The following is a 23,063-nucleotide window of genomic DNA, read 5'->3' as shown; positions in this document are numbered from 1 at the left end:
AAACTAAAGTAAGACCTAATACTGACGATGTCGGGATGGTATCACGAGGGATGGTATGGAATCTCTAACGCGAGAATTTTACTGTCACCGTTGCATGTGGTTGTATTTTTAAAGACAGATCACATGCTATGATTTTTTTTTGTGACGGATATTCTTGAGTTGGGGTTGATTTCATGTAATCGAATGAACAATTGGCAATATCATTTTTAAGTCTTCTACTTTAAAATGTATAATATATGTCTGAATTGCCGATATAAATGAGTCAGATTAAATAAATTATTAGAAGAATTTTTTACTAAGCAACAACATTTTTGTTTAATTCATTAATATTTTTTGTATTATGACAACGGCATCCGATTTGGACGTCGAAACGTTAATAAAATCATTTTTTAGTAAAATTGTGGCTTATTTCCCATTAAAATAGTTAGTTGCTCTCTACCAGAATCCACTTTGCCTTTTACCGCTTTGGCTAAATTTTGGGATGGAATAGGCAATTTGGGATTTAAGGCATTGAAAATTTTTAGGAGAATATCCAAGCAGCTCGTGTTTCAGATTGCGTTCATAATCGTCGCTGTTACAATGTGTTGAACAGATACGAGCGTTGTTAACGTTAAAATTGTCTGCACGTTTACGTTTACATAATTGTTTTCACACACATCGCACTTTTTTGTCTTTTGGGAAACTAAAAAACTTGATACTCGTATCGAAACCGAAACCTTGTGATTGATTGTCCACATTACAACCAAACACAGCACACCTCAATTTTAATAAAAGTTTAACAAATTATAAGTAAAATTCACCTTAAACAAAAAAATAAACACCGTTTACTATACGACCACAGTGAATTTAATGCTGTTCTACTCACAGAGTGACGTAGTTACGTAGCTAGGCCCCACCCACCGACTTCATGTCATATCTTCAGTTATTGTATTATGGTAGTGAGATTCTTACATCTTGCTGTTTTTTTCTTGGTTACATACTTTAAGCGCCAAATAGGAAGACGCAGATACGATTCTCTTTTTCGTACAACGTTTATTTATTTAATTTTTTTGTGTGAATTCTGCAGCTGTACATGGAAACGTCGATAGAACGCGTAATCTTGGCTTCCAAACCTGGAAAAGTGGTTCAATACGTATAGAATCTGACTATTCCGATAGCTGCAAGTAAAGTTAGGATAGCCAACATCCGGAACAAATAGGCACCGTACGAAGAACGAACATAAGAAATAAAAAATCTAGTCATATCAGCCACCTTCACTTATTGCTATGTCAATACCTACATTTAGCCCTTCATTGCTATTCAATAATTCCAATTTATTTTCATAACCTTTTGCTAAAAAAATTAGCCTTAAAAAAAGTAGAAACTAAGTATGTTTATTATATTTTATTATCTAGTAATATTATTAAGTACTAATAAATGTCGAGATTTGAACGAATTCCAAATGGTGACCAGATTCATAAAGAACTTTTACTGACCTACAGCGTATTTTTTGCTAGTTTGTTGCTTTTACCACAAAAATTAGTAGACCACAACAACAATATTGTAAACTTCGACAATTATTGTAAAACGAAATGAAACGATGACTCATGAAATATCAAAATTTTCTGCATGGCGCTGGATGGCGGGTTCATGACCTCGTCGCTATTTTGTCTCCAATATAACGCAGGTGCTCTCACATTCTACACATTTCCGCAATTTTGCTATAGGCGGGCAAAAGGTAACGTTTATGAGAATATATTAACAGAAAACCAATATAATGGAAAAATAAGGCTGTATAGTACCTACACACACCGTAGATATTTGAGGAGTGTAAAATCAAAGTTCGCAATCTCCCATTTCCATAATTTTGGGAAATCACGAAAAACTGTAGAAACTAACAAAATGAAATTAAAACAATAAAACTGATAAATAAACATATAAAATTTGGTTTGTGATCGGATGTCCAGAAAGAGGGGCTTAAGAAATTATTTCTTTTCCTTTTTTTTAATATTTTAGTTTGGAGATTGCCGTTTTTGTGTGCAATGCTTGTAGATTGACGGAAGGTCCTTGATAATCCGAGCCATTTTGCAAAATTTGAAATTTTTCGCGAGCCGCAATTAAACAATTCTTTAAATTTAGAAAGTGTAAAAAAGGTATTCAATGTTTGGATTTCACGAATTTTAAATTGAATTAAAATTGTTCACATCGTTGTTGCAAATGTGGAAATAATTCTACAAGCAGCCTTTACTATTTCAGTATATTTAGATTCTTCATCATCCTTCCATCTTTTTCTGGTACGGCCTAATGATCTTCTACCGTCTCTCAAAAAAACACTGTCTGTAACACTCTGTCTTCCTCTGATCTTACCACATGACCTGCCCATTTTATCTTAGCTTTTACAAATATGTCTTACCATGAGGGCCAAATATCATTCTGAGAACTTTCCTTTTAAAACCAGCAGCATATTTATTTTCCGCTGATGTAGAGTCCATGTTTCTTGGATCTTAACAATGATGATAGGGAGTAATCTGCTCTATTCACTGCAGCTATCCGTACCGAGACCTCTTTTTATATGTGGTTATAATTACCGCTCTCAGATATTTAAACTCTTTTACTACTTCGAAGTTGTAGTTTGTAGTCGTTAATAGTTATGTTCTGCCTAACTCTTGGTCTTGGATATTTGGTTACTAGCATGTACATATTTCGTCTTCTCTTCATTTATTCGAAGCCCCAGACTACCTGTTTCTTCCTCGAGTTGTGAAAACCCCTCTCTTAAGTCTCTTGTAGAATAAGCAACTGCAAATAGATCACCAGCAAAGACCAACAATAGTTTTGATCATCGATTCGCAAATCCCTCTGTTATCTCAGATGATATTTTATTTATTACATATTCTAACGCCAAATTGAATAGCAACGGTGAGAAGGGGTCTCCTTGTCAAAGTCCTGATGTTACACGTTACACTTAGTCTTTTATATTTTTTGTTGTCAGTAATAATTACTTATTTAAGACATTTTGAAAGAAAAAAGTTAAAAGTAATTCAGATATTTATTGAGAGCCACAAATAATCCTTCAAAGAGCCACATGTGGCTCGCGAGCCACAGTTTGGCCACCCCTGATAAGGATATTGCCAGTTTTGAAACTAATAAAACATCATTGTACCGGCTACTTAGTGAAGAAAAATATATTTTGATATTGAACAATAATATAATTTAGGGGTTTGGTTCACTGATACTAATCACCAGACCAGAGAAATTAAGAGGCGAATAGAAATAGCGAGACAATCATTTATCAAAATGAAAAAGTTCCTATACTGGCGCTGCCGGGACATAAATTTGAAATTAAGAACGAGATTGTTAAGGTGCTATGTTTTCTCTGTACTGTTGTGCGGCATGTCAAGCTGAAGCTTGGACGCTGAAAAAGATAAACGTCAAAAACATTGAGGCATTCGAGAATGTGGAAACTACCATGGACAGATAGAGTAACAAACCAAGATGTTTTGCTGAATATGGAGAAGGAATGCGAAGTCATAAAAACAATACAAACGAGAAAACTGGAATATCTAGGCCAGCGTTTCCCAACCGGTGGGTCGCGACCCACTAGTGGGTCGCTGGCGGATTTCAAGTGGGTCGCGGAGTGGCTCTTACAGTAGCTGAATAACGCACATATATATCATTATGGATGAGTCGCGAATAGGAAAAAACATCAGAAGGTGGGTCGCCAGACATAAAAGGTTGGGAACCACTGATCTAGGCCACATAATGATAGGGGAAAAGTACTCCCTGCTAAGGCTCATAATCCAAGGAAAAATCTCGGGAAAGAGAAATGTGGGACGTAGGATTTCCTCGTTGCGAAATTTAAGGGAGTAGTACGGGTGCAGTGCAATACCATTGTTCAGAGCTGCAGCCAACAAAGTTAATTGCTGTGATGGTAGCCAACTTCCGATAGACGGCACTGCAAGAAGAAGAAAATAATACAATATGTAAAAGCAATTTAAATGCATATCATTCATTCATTCATTAAGCATCACAATCCCTAGGGATTATAACTAACGCCATGGCGTTTAAAATCCTATTCTTGGGTGAGGTGGATTAGTCCTCTGTCATTTTAAGGCGCATTTAAATCAAAGGGAACACGAACGAACGAACGAAGGAACGAATTCGTAGGTGTTCGCTTGGTCATTCGTTCGCTACAAAGTAGGGTCATTTACATTGAAGCGAACGTTCGCATTCGTTGATGATCGGGAGTGCATATTGCCCGCAGATGTTTTTAAGATGGGCCAGTGCCAGTCACACATTGTGTTTAAGTTTATTTTCGTGTTTCTTGCTGGGTAAATTTTAATACAATAATAGCTTACAAAAATAGCAGGTAGCAGGTATTATACGCTGTTTGAGGGAGCTTAGAAAATAACATAATAAAGAAACAGCTTTCTTAAAATTCTTCCTCGAAAAAGTTACTTGCTCTTGATATTATGACTATATTATGTTTAAATAATAAATTGTAAAATTGGTGTATCAAAATAAATTTGCTTTTAATTAATTTTAGCAATTAATTTGATTTGGTTACCTCATTAGTGTTCTAGGTTGAAATTTATCCATTAAAAACATTAGGCTTTTAAAAGCAAACCACTTCGAACCCTCTTTTTGTCTTTCTCGTCTAAATGATGCCAGAAGCTAATTCGTTTTTTTAGTTCAGAGACATCACAACCCATTCCTATAGAAATGTTAAAACAAGCATCAGTTTTTCTGTTTATTATTTTATATAGCTTCGATTTTGGGTTTCATAGGCATATTCCATATTGCAAAATTATGTTTTCACAACTACACAATAAACAACCCTCTCAAACTAATGTTTGTAAATAAATCAAATCAGTACTTCTAAACGAATTCGTTCGCTACCGTCTATCCACTGTCCACATTGCACAACGATTTCCTTTGATGATTCGCTCACTTACCGACATCGGTTGCAACATGTGCGAATGCGAACGAATTCGTTCGGTCGTGCTCGATTCGCTGTACAAATACAATAAAGTTGACGAACGAATTCGTTCGTTCGTTCGTGTTCACTTTGATTTAAATGCGGCTTTATAGCTTGCCGTGTGTCTTTGCTGTTCTCGTGACTTGTTTCCATTTCTTCCTGTCCTTGTACTGAACTTTCCAGTCTTTCACATTCATTGCTCTTATGTCTTCTTCTACATCATCCAGCCTCTTCTTCTGGGTCTTCCTCTACACATGGGCTATAGTGGTATCCAGTTAGTTATCCTTCTCAACATATCTGACTGTGGGCGTCTCTGTGTATGACCTATCCATTCTAAGCGAATCGATTTTATGTATCTGACTATGTTTTCTCTCTTTAATTCTTCTTCAATTTCTGCATTTGTTTTCATTCGTATTTCTCCCTCTCTTGTTACATTGTGGCCCAGTATTGTTCTCGTTATTTTTCTTTCAAATTTCAGAAGACTATCTTCTTCTTTCTTGTTAATCGTTGTTGTTTCCATCCCATATGTAACAACAGGTCTTATTAACGGTCTTATATAGGTTCATCTTGGTTCTCTTGCCCAGAGTCTTGCTTCTCAGCAGATTTCTATTCATTCCATGTGCTTTTTTGCCTTTCAGAATTCTGTCATCTGTTTTCTCTTTTCCAGTTTTCCCTATATTGTTGCTCCCAGGTAGCTAAAGGTGGATACAGTTTCAAATTTATGGTTCTGTGTTATTAGATATTTCTGATTTGTTGTGTCGTTCTTCCCTAGCGTCATGTATTTTGTTTTGTGCCGGTTTATCTGTAGACCTATTCTCTTCGGTTCCTTATCTAATTTTTCAACGGCTTTTATAAGTGTCATCTTCGTCTTCGCTATTATGACTAGATCGTCTGCATATGTTACTAGTTGAAGTTGATCTGTAATGTTTTTAAATGCTAAATGCTAAAATCAGCAGAGAAAGCAGTATTTACAAGATAATGATCTACGAACACAATACACGATTATACGAAACCTAACAGGCAATAGAGTAAGAAATGTAAGAGAAATAAAAGATAAACAAGGAAAATTAATTAAATCTGAGAAAGAAATAACTCAAAGATGGAGAAAATACTTTGAAGAAATATACGCCAAACATGACCGAACCCAAGAATTGGATGATCAAATTGAAATACAAGAATTAGAGGTTAACACTGGGGCAATTACAAGAGAAGAAATTGCCAACGCACTTAAATTATTAAAGAATGGCAAATCCGCAGGAATAGATCATTTACCTATCGACCTGATAAAAGCAGACACCGAACAAGCCGTAGATATGCTACATAAACTTCTAAATAATATATGGACCAACGAAGAACTGCCACAAGAATGGAAAGAGGGACTGATAATAAAAATACCAAAGAAGGGAGATCTGAGTAACTGTAAAAATTGGCGTGCAATAACTCTATTAAGCGCCTCATCCAAGGTGCTAACAGAAATTCTGCTCGAAAGAAAAGAAGAATTGGACAAGAAACTGAGAAGTAACCAAGCAGGCTTTCGTGCTAAACGCTCCACTATAGATCACATATGCACCTTAAGAATCATCCTAGAACAAGCTAATGAATGGCAGAAAGACATAAATTTAAGTTTTATCGACTTTGAAAAGGCTTTCGACCGAGTCAATAGGGAACAAATGTGGAAAATTTTAAGGCAGTATGGTCTACCAACAAATATTATTAACATGATCAAACTGTTTTATGATGGGTATAAAGCTAGACTAGAACACGAGGGAGCGATCACAGAAGAAATAGCTATTGAAAGCGGTGTTAAACAAGGTTGTATCTTATCTCCTACTGTGTTCCTTATCTTGGTAGACTGGATTATGAGGAAAGTAACGGATTATCGGACAGGCATTAGATGGAACCTTTTTAATCTGCTTGAAGATCTTGAATTTGCTGACGACGTCTGCCTGTTGACAGAACACAGAACTCACATGCAAACAAAAGTCGATAAGCTAACACAGTACTCTGCCATGATTGGTCTCCGGATAAATACAGAGAAGACAAAAATCTTAAAAAATGATAACCCGCAAATTAATAAAATAAAAATAAAAGACAAAGAAATTGAAGAAGTAGAAAAGTCACTTATTTGGGATCAATCATGGAAAGAAAAGGAGGATGCATGAAAGACATACAAGTAAGAATAACGAAGGCACAATTCGCCTTCAATGCGTTAAATAAAATCTGGCAAACAAGTGAAATAACAGAGTCAACAAAAATCAATATATTCAATACTTGTGTAAAAAGCATATTACTCTATGGAGCAGAAACTTGGAAGCACGACGAAAGCACAACAAAGAGGCTACAGACTTTTGTAAATAGGTCCTTAAGAAAGTTCCTAAAAATTTACTGACCAAATAAAATAACGAATGAAGAACTGTGGAAACGAACGAAACAAACCAGTATAATAGCAACAATCAGACAGAAGAAATGGAAATGTATCGGCCATACGTTAAGAAAAGATCCTAGTAACATCACAAGACAAGCACTCGAATATCCACCTGAGGGGACAAGGAAGAGGGGACGACCAGATAATACTTGGAAGAAAACAATAACCAGAGAACACAACAGAATCGGCTTAAGTTGGGGGAAGTGAAAAACAAAGCAAGAAACAGAGGAGAATGGAAGGAACTGGTGCGCAGATTAATCAGAGAATAAAACACAAGAAGACGCGCTGAACTGGCCACCAGCCGTCTTACACTATCGGCCAAGAAACGCAGATGCGCCCAATACTCCACTAGGAGTGATGGTCCAAGAGAGAGATACAGTGCAATAATATGCAAATTAGTGCCTTCCCAAATGAAGGGACCTCTAGTAATCGATGAAACTAGCCTATTTTGAAGGCAAAGATCAATCGTTTTAGAAGCTCGGCATCGAAAAATTAGAAGAGCTGGAATGATGAATAAAGAAAACGTTTTGCAAAAAATGTTGTTTTACTAGTCAGATACGGGACTTACTTATTTACCGACGTAATATTCACTCATACCTCTGTTTATGACCAAAATCAGTTTAAAAATTCGTTCTTGACAGATTCTGAAATTATTTAATTGAAAACGATTTCACATTTTTTTCGCTAGGTAACCAATGTTAATACATTTCTCTACATTTTTTGTTTATACCTACGTAATTAATTTTATTTATAGGTATGGTATGTTAAACAGTAAATGGTTAAGTTCAATTAGTTACCACTATAAACAGCCCGGATTAACCGATAATAGTATAAAAGGCCCGGTTTCAGGTAAAATTTATTTTAGGCTTTATTATGGGAGTACCGTCTAGTCAGTGTTAATTGCAAAAGACCAACTTTGTCTACCTCGGTGGCTTATCGCTCCGGGTGGATCTTAACAATGGGCCAGGTCAGGTAAATTTAATAATATTTATAACCGCACTAATTGAACTCAAACCAATTACTGTTGAACAAACCATACAATAATTAACCCATAAAGCTTGTTAAGACTAAAACAGGACACTGTACTAGTGTTGCCAACCGCATGTTTCTAGATTATCCGATGATCGCTCAAAAAGATCCGATTTGTCACGAAAAGATACGCTCATAGGCGTAACCAGGGCGGGTTGGGGTTTATTACCCCCCCTCCCCATTTGGATGTACTTTGAGCTCTCTGCGCTTAACACCATTAATATTCCATACCTCTCAGACGGGCGCGACCCAAAATAGTGACAACTGTACCTTATCCATAATACTCTACGAGAAGTGCAGGGTAAATTGAAGATGAAATTACAAAAAAAAATTTGTATGTATTTGTACTCACTTTATAATGCTCAAAAAATTACAGGAACTGGATTTCAATGCATATTTATTTTTATACTTCTCGTATTAAAGTTGCACGTAAAGTTAGGCGTGTTAATGACAGTAGCGATTTTGGGGTTTCTTTTATCTTTTCCTGGTTTCTTTTATCTTTTTAGCGTTTGAAAATAATAGAACGAATAGCAATGAAAATTAGGAAACTCACAAACCAAAACTTATTTCAACAGACGTTTACTTAAGCATTGCACTACATAAAATAAAAATAAAACTAAATCGTGCAGTAGCTACCAAAGACTAAAAACCCATAAATAAAATCGGACGGCAGAATCCCTGTTTTTGAAATTTAAATTGGATCAGTATGCCTTAAGTGGAAATATTTGTGCATTCAAATTCTAAACAAAACAATTCGCACAGGTCCCTTTTATCCCTTCTTATCTTAGATAATTTTCATGAAAAGTATCGGATGTCACTAACATTCATCCAATAATATATAGGCCATTTATAGAAATTTGAGTGGAAGCAAAGAAAATTAATGTGTTGTTGGGAATATATGAATGAGAAGCGGATTTTTTTAAGTTTATTTTTGTTATTAGTCTGTTATAATAGATTGGTAGATACACTGAAAAATATACGCAAATATCCGATTTATTTAACGATACGAAGAAGATACGACAACTCTCAAAAAGATACGCAAATCGGATAATTATACGCCGATTGGCAACACTGCACTGTACACTGTATGTATATCTATTTTTCTTGCAAACAGACTTTGAAACAGTTAATAAAACCTCCCAGCTTATTATTTTATTTGTGAGAAGCAGTCGGACTATATAATCGACATTCAGCAGTGAACAGAACACTCGACTTTGACCAGGTGTTTGTCCTTCTTTCAGTTCTTTCTGCACAAAACAGGATATCGACCGACAAGAGTGAACAAGTCTGAATATTTGTATAGTTAGATCAGCCTTGAATATAATTAAAGATAATAGTGTCACCATCGTTTGCAAAGTTGCACTTTATTACTACTTGTCCATATGAGTGTGGGAGAAAAATTCGATGGGTTCCGTTTCGCTAAATTTATATATTAACTTTGGAAGAAAAAAGAAAGTATTAAGATATGTTTATGGGAATTTTAATAGTTTTGATGCAGACAGTTTTAGCCATCCAAGATTTGTCACTAAACAGAAATTTTATTCATCTGTACATTTACGTACGTCCTTACCACCAATGTATTTACTACTAGTTCAGAGAAATAAGGGAAAAAAATATCGTGTTGGTGACACAACCCCCTCCAGGACGAAACCAAATTTTTCGAGTAATATGGTCATCTACAATAATAACCTATATGTTTCCTGCAGCCGATTTTGATGATATACATAGTTATAAACAAATGAAGATCAAAAAACGGTAAATTTTCGCTTTTTTCGTCTATTACTAAAAAATTGGGCATTTTAAACAAATTTGAGAGTAATATACTCATAAACTGTATAAAAAACTTCAATATGGCGTTCGCTGAATATGTCTATCCTTATTGGTTGCTTAGAAAATTGCCAAATAAATCATAAATTTTGATTTTTTATAAATATTCAAAACTTATGTAAAAATTAACTTAGAACCTTCTTATTAGACGGAATGCTGAGACTTATGGTGCTTAAATCATAACCTAAATTTAAAAACAATTGGTCAAATAGTTTAAAAGTTATTTAATTTGTTTATCCAAAATTAATTTTTTTTGCAACACTGTAAGTCAGAAAATGATGAAGTTACATTAATATTTTGTCTAGTTTATGAAAGAAGAAAATTTACAATATTTAATTAATTTAAAAAAAATGACAAAAAATACTTATAAATATTGCAAAATAATTTTGCAAAAACATGTGAATTAAAAAAATGGGGGGGCTAACTTTGTCCCTAAATGTCCTAGAACAGTTGTCTTTCTTTCTAAATGTGTATAAAAATTCAGTCTTTCTAAGTGTGAAAAAATAATTTTTCTACGGGTAACGGTTAAAAAGTTATTCTAATTATTTATAAGTAAGCAAAAAATCGACATGTTTTTGCAAAATAATTTTACACTGTTTAAAATTATTTTTTGTCATTTATTTTAATTAAGGTAATAGTATAAATGTTCTTCTTTCATAAACTGTTTGAAGTATTATTGTAACCTTGTAATTTTCTGACTTATAGTGTTGCAAAAAAAATAAATTTGGGATAAACAAATTAAATAACTTTTAAACTATTTGACCAATTGCTCTGAAATTTAAAATATAATTTAAGTACAAGGAGTCTCGGCATTCCGTGTAATAAGAAGATTCTAAGTTAATTTTTACCTAAGTTATGAATATTTATAAAAACTCAAAATTTATGATTTATTTTGCAATTTTCTAAGCAACCAATAAGGATGGACATATTCAGCGAATGCCATATTGAAGTTTTTTATACGATTTATGAGTTTCTTACTCTCAAATTTGTTTAAAGTGCTTAACTTTTTGGTAATAGACGAACAAAGCGATAATTTACCGTTTTTCGATCTTCATTTGTTTATAACTATGTATATCATCAAAATCGGCTGCAGGAAACATATAGGTTAATAATATAGATGTCCATACTACTCAAAAAATTTGGTTTCGGCCTGGAGGGGGATGTGTCACGAGAAAACTCTTATTTCTCTGGACTATACAGGAAAATTAAATAACAACTATAAAATTTTATGAAACATTAAAAGAATGAATTATTTCTAAATAAGTGCATTTTGTTTTATTGGTAATATAAGGCGTGAAATAAAGATTTAACGAAAATGTAAGAAATAGACATTCTCCTTGAAATAATTGAGAATAAACACTGTTTTAATCATAAAATGCAAGGTTAGTGCACACCCTAGTACATACAAGAATAAAAGGGCACAAAGATTGATAGATTATATTTATTATCGAATAGATTACCTATATTATCAAGAGCATACATAGCAAACAAATATTAGACGTCTTCCTTTTTATTGACGCTCCTCGTCATGTATCCTCTTTTATTGACGCTCTCTATGACTTACATCATCCATAATTATTAGATTGCATAGTATAGGGCTTATAAATAAAAACAGGGACACAAATAACAACAGGGTTTGTAACATCAAAAGGATTAAAGACAGGGTGTTGCCTGTCCCCCACTTTATTTAAAATATACCTAGAAAGTGCTTTAAAAAGATGGAAACAAAAATGTAGAACAACGAGGATAAGTAATAATGGCTCAAGGTTATGACGATTTAAATTATATGGCCCGGAAATTAATTGATGAGTATGATATATGGGGTCTATTAGTGAATACAAAGAAAACCGAATATGTACTTGTGAACTGGAGGAGAACAAAAAGACCTAATATTAAACAACATGATCACGATAAAGCACTGCTACGACTACAAACAACTACAAATATCTAGGCTAGGTATTGGTATTAAGTATTAATATCTTGAACGATGGAACATGACAAAGCCATAAGAGAGATAGAAGCGGATTTTGTGCGTGATAAGTAATATGGAAAAACTATACCGGGATATGTTTAATTAGTTGTGTACATGACTTTCCCCAAGGGCCGGAAACCAGAGTGGGGGACGAGGGTAGTTATGAGGGGTCAAAGTCGCGGTTTTTATTATTTTTTTTTGTGACGCTCATGATCGAGATAGTGCCCCAAAATTTGGGAATAAGTAGGTCATGACATAACTAAGTAAAATCTCTAGGGGCGGAACGCTGTGTGGCCGACAAAGGAGTGGGGGTAGGGGTCAATATAAAAAATATAATGAGATTTTTGCAAAAAATATAATGAGTTTTTTGCGACGTTCGTGATTGAGATAGTGCAACAAAATTTGGGAGTAAGTAGATCATGACGTAACTAAGCAAAATAAAAATGCAATAAAAGTAAGTACTTACTTGCGGTGTTTTTTAAACAAGACAAAACCAGTGTGAACAAGATTATAAGAGAATAATGCTTGCAGTACTTCTCAAAAGAACTAGAGCATGATTTTTATGACTAAAATAAGTAAGGTTTAGTTATATTTTCGATTAAAATAATTATAGCTATTATTTTTTTTATGTTTAAAAATTGATTTTTACAAAAGCACATGTAGTGAATGTTAAATATTGTAAAATACACTGGATGTGTCATTTGTGTATTTATAAATATTATCGTAACTTAAAAACTTACTTATTTAATATTCAATAGTCAGATAAGTAGTATTTACCCAATAGGTGGTGAAGTCATAAATTATGGAATTATAAAAAACACCTGCTGTCCCACTGTTATAAATGCTATTGCTACCTGCTGTCCCACTGTTATAAATCTGCTTTTACAATATACACTGAAGTATTTCTTTTCTATTCTACAATATTATTTACAACTTTACAAGTTATTGATTGTAGAAGAAAAGCAAATTGTACCCAAAATGTAAAATGAGCGACTACAAATTCTAAACAGTTGGAACAAAAGAATGGTTTGGAGAACACATAAGCAAAAAAAAACGATAATAACGTTATTTAGTATAAATGAAGAGTAACCATCCAGGGGCATCGGTATGGCGTTTATCCTTTATACAACGCTGGCTTTTATTTTCATTTAGGTAATCACTATTTTATATATTTAAAAATTTTTTTTGCTCCCCAGAACAGTTTTGCTTTTTGCAGTTAGGTACGTCAATGTTCTTCCGGACCGGCGACATGAGCAAAAATGTTGACTACTAAATGTTGTCTGTCATCATAGACATTGAAAATTCTGGACATATTTTCATAAAAATGAAACTTTTGTTGGTATGAAAATGTATATATGTACATATAAGTATAGTAGCTTCTGAGATCGATATCAAGGAATGTGTGGGTAAAAGAAAAAGGCTGTACATTTATTCATATTCTAGACAAGACAAGACATAGCAAAGTTTGAAAATAGATAATATGTGTTGTTTTGTTCATAATTATTGGTTTTTAATTCAATTTTATGTTTTACAAAAATTTGGCGAATGGGTCGGACAGTCACCCAGTCTCCCAAAAAGTTTAGTTGTTTTAGTGTTTCTGTCTGATTTTGTAACTATAACCAACGTTTTGAAACGTATACATGTAATAAAGGTAAGTAGATTTATTATTTATTGGATCCTTGATATCATAGTATCACTGATGACTGATCTTTCATCTCAATAAATTAATACCAATAAAAACAATCATCTTAAAAAACACCTTAATAACACCAAGAAAACGTAGGCGCAAATCAGACGTGTTAAACTTAATAGATTAGTACCTATGTATTTGATCAGTTGTTCTATTTTTGCTGGATATGGTCTTAGATATGATAAGAAATAGAAAAACCATACATTTTACTGCATAAGTTTTGGAAAACGAATTTAGTCCAATGAAATACTATGATTACAAACTTGACACTATAATAAAATGTAAATCTTAATCCTTATCGTTTATTTAATTGCCAGTTGACATGGCAAACTAAATTACTGGTGAAGGTCATAACAACAATAATGTTATGGCGCTTCCTTTTTAAGAAACAAGGAACCTTGCAATGAAATGCCTAAAATAGCACTTAAAATCCTCATGAATAGTTAAATAAGAATAAGTATATACATATATGTATACGAATAATAATTACAAAGAAAAATAACATAACTTTTATCTATAGACCAATTTAGCTTACTGTGATCTATATTCCCACTTACACCAGGAAGGATCTGTTTTTATGTGCATGTGAGAGGTGGCATTCGGATTTTTGCGGATAAAGTTAGGTGATAATATCTTTAATAATAATTGACTTATGCTCCTTCTTAAATATGCCCGGAACATTAATCAAAAAACTAAAATATTTAAAAATTTAAAAAATGTTTTTTTTTCTACTTTCTTTGCTTATAACTTTAAAACGATTCATTTTGGAACAAAGTCGTATAGGAATAAAACAAAGATAATTAAATTTTCTATCAGATACGATTGGTTAAAAATGTCTGAATTTATCACCCTTGCTGCAAAATAGCAATGAATATAAAATAAGGGGGCAAAACAAGCTTGTCCTTATTCAATGTTTTTCCATCACTTAGGCTACACTTGAAACCTTCCTAATTCGCTTAGAAAATTTTTGTAATGTGCTAAAACCTTCCACCAAATTTCATTAAAATTGACTTACTAGATTTTGGATAATAATTTTGCAATCTAAACTTTTTTTAAAAAATTAAAATTTTTTAAAATCTTGCACAACAAAAACTAGAACATACAAAGACTTATCAATTTTTTTTACACATAAAGAAGCACTCCACCTATATCTAATGCACTTTACAGAATTGAAATCGGATTATTTAAGCAGCCTCGGCAATGTTTTAAAGTTATAAACAAATGCTGTGGCCAGGAGGGGGTGCTACTGGCTCCTTTATTTAGATGGACTTACCCAAGTTTTTTTTATGTATTTTGACCCGTAGAACACGAATTTTTTGGGTAAAAGTTGATCCGGATGCCGATAAGATTGTTATAAACAAAGAACTTGAGGAATTACATAACATCGATTTTTCGCAAAATAAAACATTTTTTATATTTCTTGGGTAATTCTAAGCAAAAAATGTTCTTACAAGTTTTTTCGTAGGATGCATAGTTTTCGAGATAAACGCGGTGGAACTTTCAAAAAATCGAAAAATTGCAATTTTTGAACGCGAATAACTTTTGATTAAAAATAAAAATTAGCAATTCTGCTGACAGCATTTAAAGTCAAATTATACCGGTTTTAATTATTTGCATTGCTAAAAATTAATTTTTTTATTATTAAATAAAGCTATTTGTTTATAAGCCAAAAAATTGTTTATAATTTTAAAACATTGCTGAGGCCCCTTAAATAATCCGATTTTAATTCTGTAAAGTGTATTAGATAGGTAGAGCACCTCTTTATATGTAAAAAAAATAGCCAACTTCTAAATGGTCTACTTTTTGTTCAGAAAGATTTTAAAAAATTTGAATTTTTTTAAATACATTTAGATTGCAAATTTATTATGCAAAATTTATTTTAATCAAATTTGGTAGACCGTTTAAGTAAGTTATAAGAATTTTCTAAGCGAATTACTAAGGTTCTAAGTCCACCAAAGGGGTTAAGAGACATTGAATAACAACAGGCGTACTTTGCCCCCTTTTTTGTATTTATTGCTATATTGCAGAAAAGGTAATACCTTAAGACATTTTTGACCAGTCGTATATCATACAAAATTCAATTATCTTTATTTTATTTCTGTACGACTTTGTTCCAAAACGAACCGTTTTAAAGTTATAAGCAAAGAAAGCAGAAAAAAATCGATGTTTTTCGAAATTTTTAAATTGTTTAATTTTTTTAATAATGTTCCGGGCATATTTGAGAAGGTGCATAAGTCAATTATTATTACTGAAGGTGTCACCTAACTTTATCTGCAAAAATCCGAATGCCACCTCTCACATCCAAAAATAGACGTTTTTTTACAGATTAGTCCTGGTCTAAGGCTTAAAAATACTTATAGTAAAAATATTGACCAGAATACGATGGAAATAGAAAAATATACCGCAAAAAAGAAAGACGAACCAAAAAATATAAGTAAAGTGAAAGAAAAAAAGATGTAGAGAAGGTATATATATTTTCATATTTACAATACTGTGTTTTCATGTTTACAACATGCTACCCATTTAATAAAACCGCCAGAAAATTTAACCATTACTTAATGTTAATTTACACAGTTATAACAAATTCGAGCTGAAGGGTCAGATAATAGAACAAGCTATGGAGTTTAAATATCTATGCAGCACACTATCTAGCTACAGAAAGCTCTAAACAGACACGGAAAATCAAGTGAATGGAGCAAACCAAGATGCAGGTTGCCTGAATGAAACAATATGGGAAATAAAAATATCGGAAAATAAATCAAAGGCAGAATTTACAAAGCAGTCATCAGACTAATAATGGCATATATAATGTACTTACGAAGCAGAAACACTAACCTGCCATAGACGCTTACAAAAAGAATGCTCAAAATATCAAAGGTGAAAACTCTTTTAGTAAAATCGATGGTAAGACACTATGGGACAGAACTAGAAGTACAAATATACGTCGGAGATGCAAGGTGGAGAACATTAAGGACGGGGTAAGAAACAGAAGAGCAGAACGGAATAAAAAAAACTACATAAGCCGAATGACAACAAATAGAGTAGCAAGTAAGGACTGCGAGAGACTGTTCCCCAATAAGAAGACGATCAGTGGAAAGACTACGAAAACGATGGAATGACAACTTACTGGAGGCACATTGAAAAACAGAGTAATATCTTCACAAAAAGAAGAAACAGAAGTCTGGGTTTAATTGTGGAAAAGAAAGATCGTTAGGAATATATTTCAAGAATAACACTATGGAATGAGGTATCATACAGGGACACCCAATAAAGAGAAAGAAAAGCACAATAACTAGCACCTGACATACTCTTATCAAACATTTTTAACATTTTTTAGATAACTTTGTTATTCTAGTTCCAAGTAAATACATATTGTTACAACTCAGTCAAAATTATCAAAATTGATAATACAGATTCAACATTGTTTTACGATATTTGTAAAGTAGTAAAACTAAAATAAGATAAACAGTTATTTGAAATAGTTGATATCAATCAATGTTTTTAACTAAATTTCTATTTTTAATTATTATTAACAGGTTAAGTATATTAAAAAATACATTACCAAAAGAGTGCCAGAACAGAATTGGAAATAAACTTTAGAATAGGCAAAGATATCAGGCATAAAATATGGCAAATATAAATATGTAAATAAGCAGAGTCCAAATTTTATGATAGATCATTAAAGAAAAAAACGTCTCAGCAAAGTATCCCAGAGTTAGTTTGTCGTCTTAGGTCTTAGTTAGTCAGTTATCATTTTTATTTAATCAACTTATCTTTTGCTTCAATTCCAATTATTCTGAGTTGATACAGACTTGTTCTTAGAACTACATCATAAGCTTACTTAAAGCTAATGACGAGAAGATTCTTAGTCTGTATCATTTTTAGTACAAAAACCTTTTGATATAGGTCAAATCTCTATCAAAAGAAGTTAATGTAGGGTAGAGCAAAATATTGAAAAATTGGGAGGGGCTGAAATGACTGGAATAATTGATATTGTTCTGAAACTATTTTCTTATGCCATTTTATGCAATTTGCTATTATCTTTGGGATAAGCCACATTTTTTAAGTTTAGTTAACGTTTCGATTTTCGTTACCAAAATACAAAACATGCATGAATTATACAAGATCAAAGTTGAATTTATTAATGTTTTGGTTTTTGATAACGATTTCCGCAGAGGAATTCGAAACGTCAAATAACCTTCAATTTCAAACTAAAATTGTGGCTTATTCTCCTGAATAAAATTGAATACCTCTGATGTTTGGGGTAAAGGGCTTAATAAGTCAGAATTTCACATTATGTTTTGATGCCTTCTGGACCAAAAAAAAATCGCTAATCAACATTGATCACTACCAAATATTTAATTACTGTCACAACTGTCAATGTCAACTTTGGTTGGGTTGCTGAAAACATAGTTAATTATAATTATGAGATTAGTTAGTCAATTAACATAACAATTATTAACATAATTGATTAACTAATTTCATAATTGTCATCAATAATTATGTTTTCGGCAACCCAACCAAAGTTGACATTGACAGTTGTGACAGTAATTAAGTATTTGATAGTGATCAATGTTGATTAGCGTTCGAACAACCGGCCTAAGGGCCGGTTGTTCGAACGCTAATCAACAATGATCATTATTAAATATTTAATTACTGTCACCAAAACTGTCAATGTCAACTTTGTTTGGGTTGCTGAAAACATAATTAATTACAATTATGAGATTTATTATTAATTATGTTAATAAATATTGTTATATTAATTGATTATAGTCTCAGAATTGTAATTATGTTTTGACAACCCAAACAAAGTTGACATTGACAGTAATTAATTATTTGATAATGATCATTGTTGATTAGCGTTCGAACAACCGGCCCTAAATCTACGTATTTGATGGTGAAATGATTGTGAAAAGCAATAGTTTTAAGTACCTAGGATCGGTATTACAGAGTAATGGAGAAATAGATGGAGATGCATGCAGTAGAATTAGGGCTGGATGGATGAAGTGGAAAGAAGCGAGTAGTGTGTTGTGTGACAGAAAAATTCCAATGAAGCTGAAGGGAAAATTCTATAAAACAGCCATAAGACCGGCTATGATGTACGGAACTGAATGATGGGCAGTGAAAAAGAAAGAGGAACAACGAATGCATGTGGCGGAAATGAGAATGGTTAGATGGATGAGTGGAGTGACAACGAAGGATAAAATTAGAAATGAGTATATTAGGGGAAGTCTAGGTGTGGCACCAATTGATGCCAAAATGAGAGAGCATAGGTTAAGATGGTTTGGTCATGTTCAACGTCGAGACGTTAATCACCAAATACGAAGAATAGCTGAAGTGCAGATTCCTGGAAGGCAGGGCCTATTTTACCACTAGGCCAGTGAGGCACCTGCCTCGGACCCGCATTTTAATGGGGCCCGGAAAGATCATCAAAAAAATTTTATTGCAATAAAACAAGATAAATTTTCAAATTTGTCAACTGTGGTCTTAGAACCACATGAGCCACACTTTGAAAATCTCTCTATGTATCATCCACAGTAGAATCAGAGATAAATGTGAAGAAGACCAGCTTGAAACACAATTTGGCTTCAGAAATGGACTGGGAATCCGGGTCGCACTCTTTGCACTAAATGTATTATTGCAGAAATTCCGAGATCAAAGGAAAGACGTATTTGCTGTATTTATTGACTATGAGAAGGCCTTTGATGGAGTACAACATCACAAATTAAAATATTAAAGAATTAAGGAGTTGATAGTCAAGATGTACGAATCATAGAAAAATTATACTGGCGTCAAACAGCGACAGCTTGCATAAAAAGAAAATCAACAGAAATATGCAAAATACAAAGAGGTGTCAGACAGGGTTGTATACTGTCCCCACTGTTATTCAATTTATATTCAGATAGAATATTTTTGGAATGGGGTGTGAAAGTTAATGGAATTCTGATAAATACAATCAGATATGCAGACGATACAGTTATTTTAAGTGATAATATGAATAGATTACAACACCTTTTAAATTCCATTGACACAGTGGGAAGAGAGTTTGGCCTAAACATAAACTGTTCAAAAACAAAATACATGGTATTTAGCCGTTTGGCCCATCAAAATTCACAGTTTTATGTTGATGGTCATATAATTCAAAGAGTACCCACTTTTAAATATCTTGGTTGCCATATTACTGAATAACTAGATCCAGATAAAGAGATAAAATGTAGAATCGAGATAGCCCGCACATTTTTAAAAATGAGGTCATTCTTCTGTAATGATAACTTGCAAATTAAACTTCGAAAGCGCATGATTAAATGTTACATTTGGTCAGTCCTTTTGTATGTTGCCGAAGCATGAACATTAAAAATATCGGCCATTAATCGTTTGGAGGCCTTTGGAATGTGGCTGCACAGACGTACACTGAAAATACCATGGACGGCTACTCTGACCAGTGTGGCAGTCCTTAAGGGAGCAAATGCTGCCCGCGAGCTGCTTGATAACATCAAATAGAGAAAGATGGCCTATTTTGGACACGTAGTCAGGGGAGATCCGTATATTCTTCAACATATTATGATGGGTAAAATCGAAGGACGCAGAGGAATTGGTAGAAAGCAGGCATCTTGGTTGAAGAATATCCGGGAGTGGACAGGAATAAAGAAACCAGAACAACTATTTTGAATAGCTCGAGACAGAGACAGTTTCGCCATGTTAATCGCCAATGTCAAGAGGACTTGATAGGGCACGTTAAGAAGAAGAAGGTCTAATATTATTATTAAATTATATTTAGGGGCCCGAAAATTATGTAGTGCCTCGGGCCTGATTTGAAGTAAAATAAGTTCTGCTGGAAGGAGTAGGAGAGGAAGACCAAAGAAGACCTGGGGGGAGACGATAAGGCAGGACATGTTGGTAAATGGGATTAACATTGATATGACCCAAGATAGAATTATGTGGAAAAATGCAATTAGGGAAGCCGACCCCGCATAGGGATAAGGCAAAGAGAATGATGACGATTAAATCTACGTATTGTATAGTGAATAATGAGTATAGTCTTTGATATTAAATATAGGCAATAACTTAGCTTAGAGAGTGTAACAATAACAATATGAGTAAAACTAAACAAATTCAAAGAAAAGCCCGGTAGAATTTTCAGTTAAAAAAAGAATTAGAATTTAGAAAATTAGAATTTTCAGTCGATTAGTCAGTTAAAAAAAAGCAACTTTCAAAGTTAAAAATTTCTACCGACTTTTGAATGTCTTTTTTTTGTTAAGGGTATAGCCGCAAAATCTTGGTTCAATGCTATAATGCATTCCTTTTTTTTTTCGAATCCAGAGAAAACTAATAAATATATTTGAAAAATTTAAACAAAGGCGCAGAATGAAAGATTACTATTGCAGAGGGCCGAAAGTCCCTTACAATAAACAAAACGTTTCTTTTGAATGAAATATTTGAAATTAAAAACCACACTTAATTTTCTTTTTTTTTCGCCCCTGTTCTGTAATTTATTAAAATAAACATAGAAGTTTTAAGGGACTTTCGGCCCTCGGTAATAATCTTTCAATCTGCGTTTAAATTCTTCAAAAATACTTATTAGTTTTCAGTTTTCTCAGGATTAGAAAAAAATGAATGAATTTAAATAGCATTGGACCACGATTTTGCGCCTACCACCAATCATTATTTAATTTTGTTAATATATTATAAAAAGAACGGAATAATAAATGTCTTGGTTATCAAACTGAAATAATGAATGTCGTAAATTAAGAAAACTAGCCAAAACTTCAAGACGAGTTTTTATTCAGACTTAGGTATTGTATTCCTTTGACAAATATTGGATGATATGGTACAAAGAGTTGCTGTTTTGCAGATACTTCTTCATAGTCCTCATTCCCACTTTATTAGTTTTTGTATCAATTTTTTTGTACTTACTAGTTTAAAAAAAATTATTATTATTTAATTTTCATGAGTATTTTTGGATACCTATGTACTGAATTTTCACAAAATAATGATAACTACTTACTTGATTAACTTCTGTCAAAGATGCATGAGTGTTCATCATACTGTTGATGTCGTTATTTTTCGTTAAGGAATTGTTGCTCAAGGAAGGAGTGACACTAATTTGATGGATATTAATACTTTCTTTCGAACTCTTATTCGGCGAAATTCTGGCGGGGAAACTCAGAGTTTTCGTCCACTGAGTCAAACTACGGACCATTTTGCACCACAAAGTCCACAAACACGTTCTGACTTGTCACTGACCGAGCGCTCTTTCATACGTATGAACTCCTCTGTAGCGAGCTGAAACTGAACTGTTTTTGTTGACTTGACGATTTGTGCTCAATCGGCCTTTCTGTGGCCTTTCTCCCACTACTTCATTCACGAACAGCTGTTCCATGTGAATGTTTTAACGGTGCAAGGTTGTCGGATGTAAATGTTGCTTAAAAATCTAGAGACAAACTATGTATATTGAGGTAGTTTTAGTATTAATTTATGAATTCATTCATTAAATAAGGTAATGAATCTAAGGTAGATAAGGTAATGAAGGTAATTCATTAAATAAGGTAATAATAAATTAAAATAAGGTAAAATAATCAAGGTAAAAATGAAGCTATACCAGTGGCGGGTCTAGACATTTGCCTTGGAGGCAGTGGCGTCGGGCCGGGGGGGCACGGGGGGCACGGGGGGGCACGTGCCCCCCCAACATTATGCAAAAAAAGAAAAAAATAATATAAATTATCTTTAAATTACGTATATGTATACACTAAAAGTTACGAATGAATAACTAATATAGATCCCCCGTTAGTCTATTTTTCTGTATGCATCTAATTTGATTCTGTGTGTGTAAAGTATGCGCGTGTTACAACTAAATTTACAAGTGCCGGTGAGCCGACTCTGGCCGGTTGCGCCCGAGCTGGAGCAGCCGATCGAATGCACCCGAGCCCAGCCGACGCCTGGCGGAGGGATATCATACCAGCTCAGTGCGCGTGTGTTGTGTTGTGTAGGTGGTCGCCACGTTTTATTCGTTCAATAAGCTTATTGTTACTAGCTGAGCTGCTATTGTTTGTGTAATTTTTGCGGATGTTCGTTTGTTATTATGTCTAAGAAACAGTCCTCTGTACTAACATTCTTTAAAAAACTTGGAAATTCAAGTGAAAGTGTAAATGAAGATAGACATTTAGCG

The 23,063-nt window shown here is 33.4% G+C and overlaps 1 protein-coding gene across 1 annotated transcript in view; it reads right to left on the bottom strand.

The window, feature by feature from the left end:
* LOC114328800 (TNF receptor-associated factor 4) overlaps positions 1-22,212 on the bottom strand; it is a 114,519-nt gene extending 92,307 nt beyond the window's left edge. The window contains exon 1 of the mRNA XM_028277762.2: positions 21,903-22,212. Coding sequence (XP_028133563.1) covers positions 21,903-22,097 — 195 coding nt within the window. The 5' untranslated portion in view covers positions 22,098-22,212. The remainder of the gene's footprint in view (positions 1-21,902) is intronic.
* Positions 22,213-23,063: the final 851 nt, after the last annotated feature.

The sequence above is a fragment of the Diabrotica virgifera genome, chromosome 3 (genome assembly GCF_917563875.1).
Source record: "Diabrotica virgifera virgifera chromosome 3, PGI_DIABVI_V3a".
NCBI lineage: Eukaryota > Metazoa > Arthropoda > Insecta > Coleoptera > Chrysomelidae > Diabrotica > Diabrotica virgifera.
The sequence above is the reverse complement of the archived record's forward strand: the minus strand, read 5'-3'. Positions and strand labels throughout refer to the sequence as shown.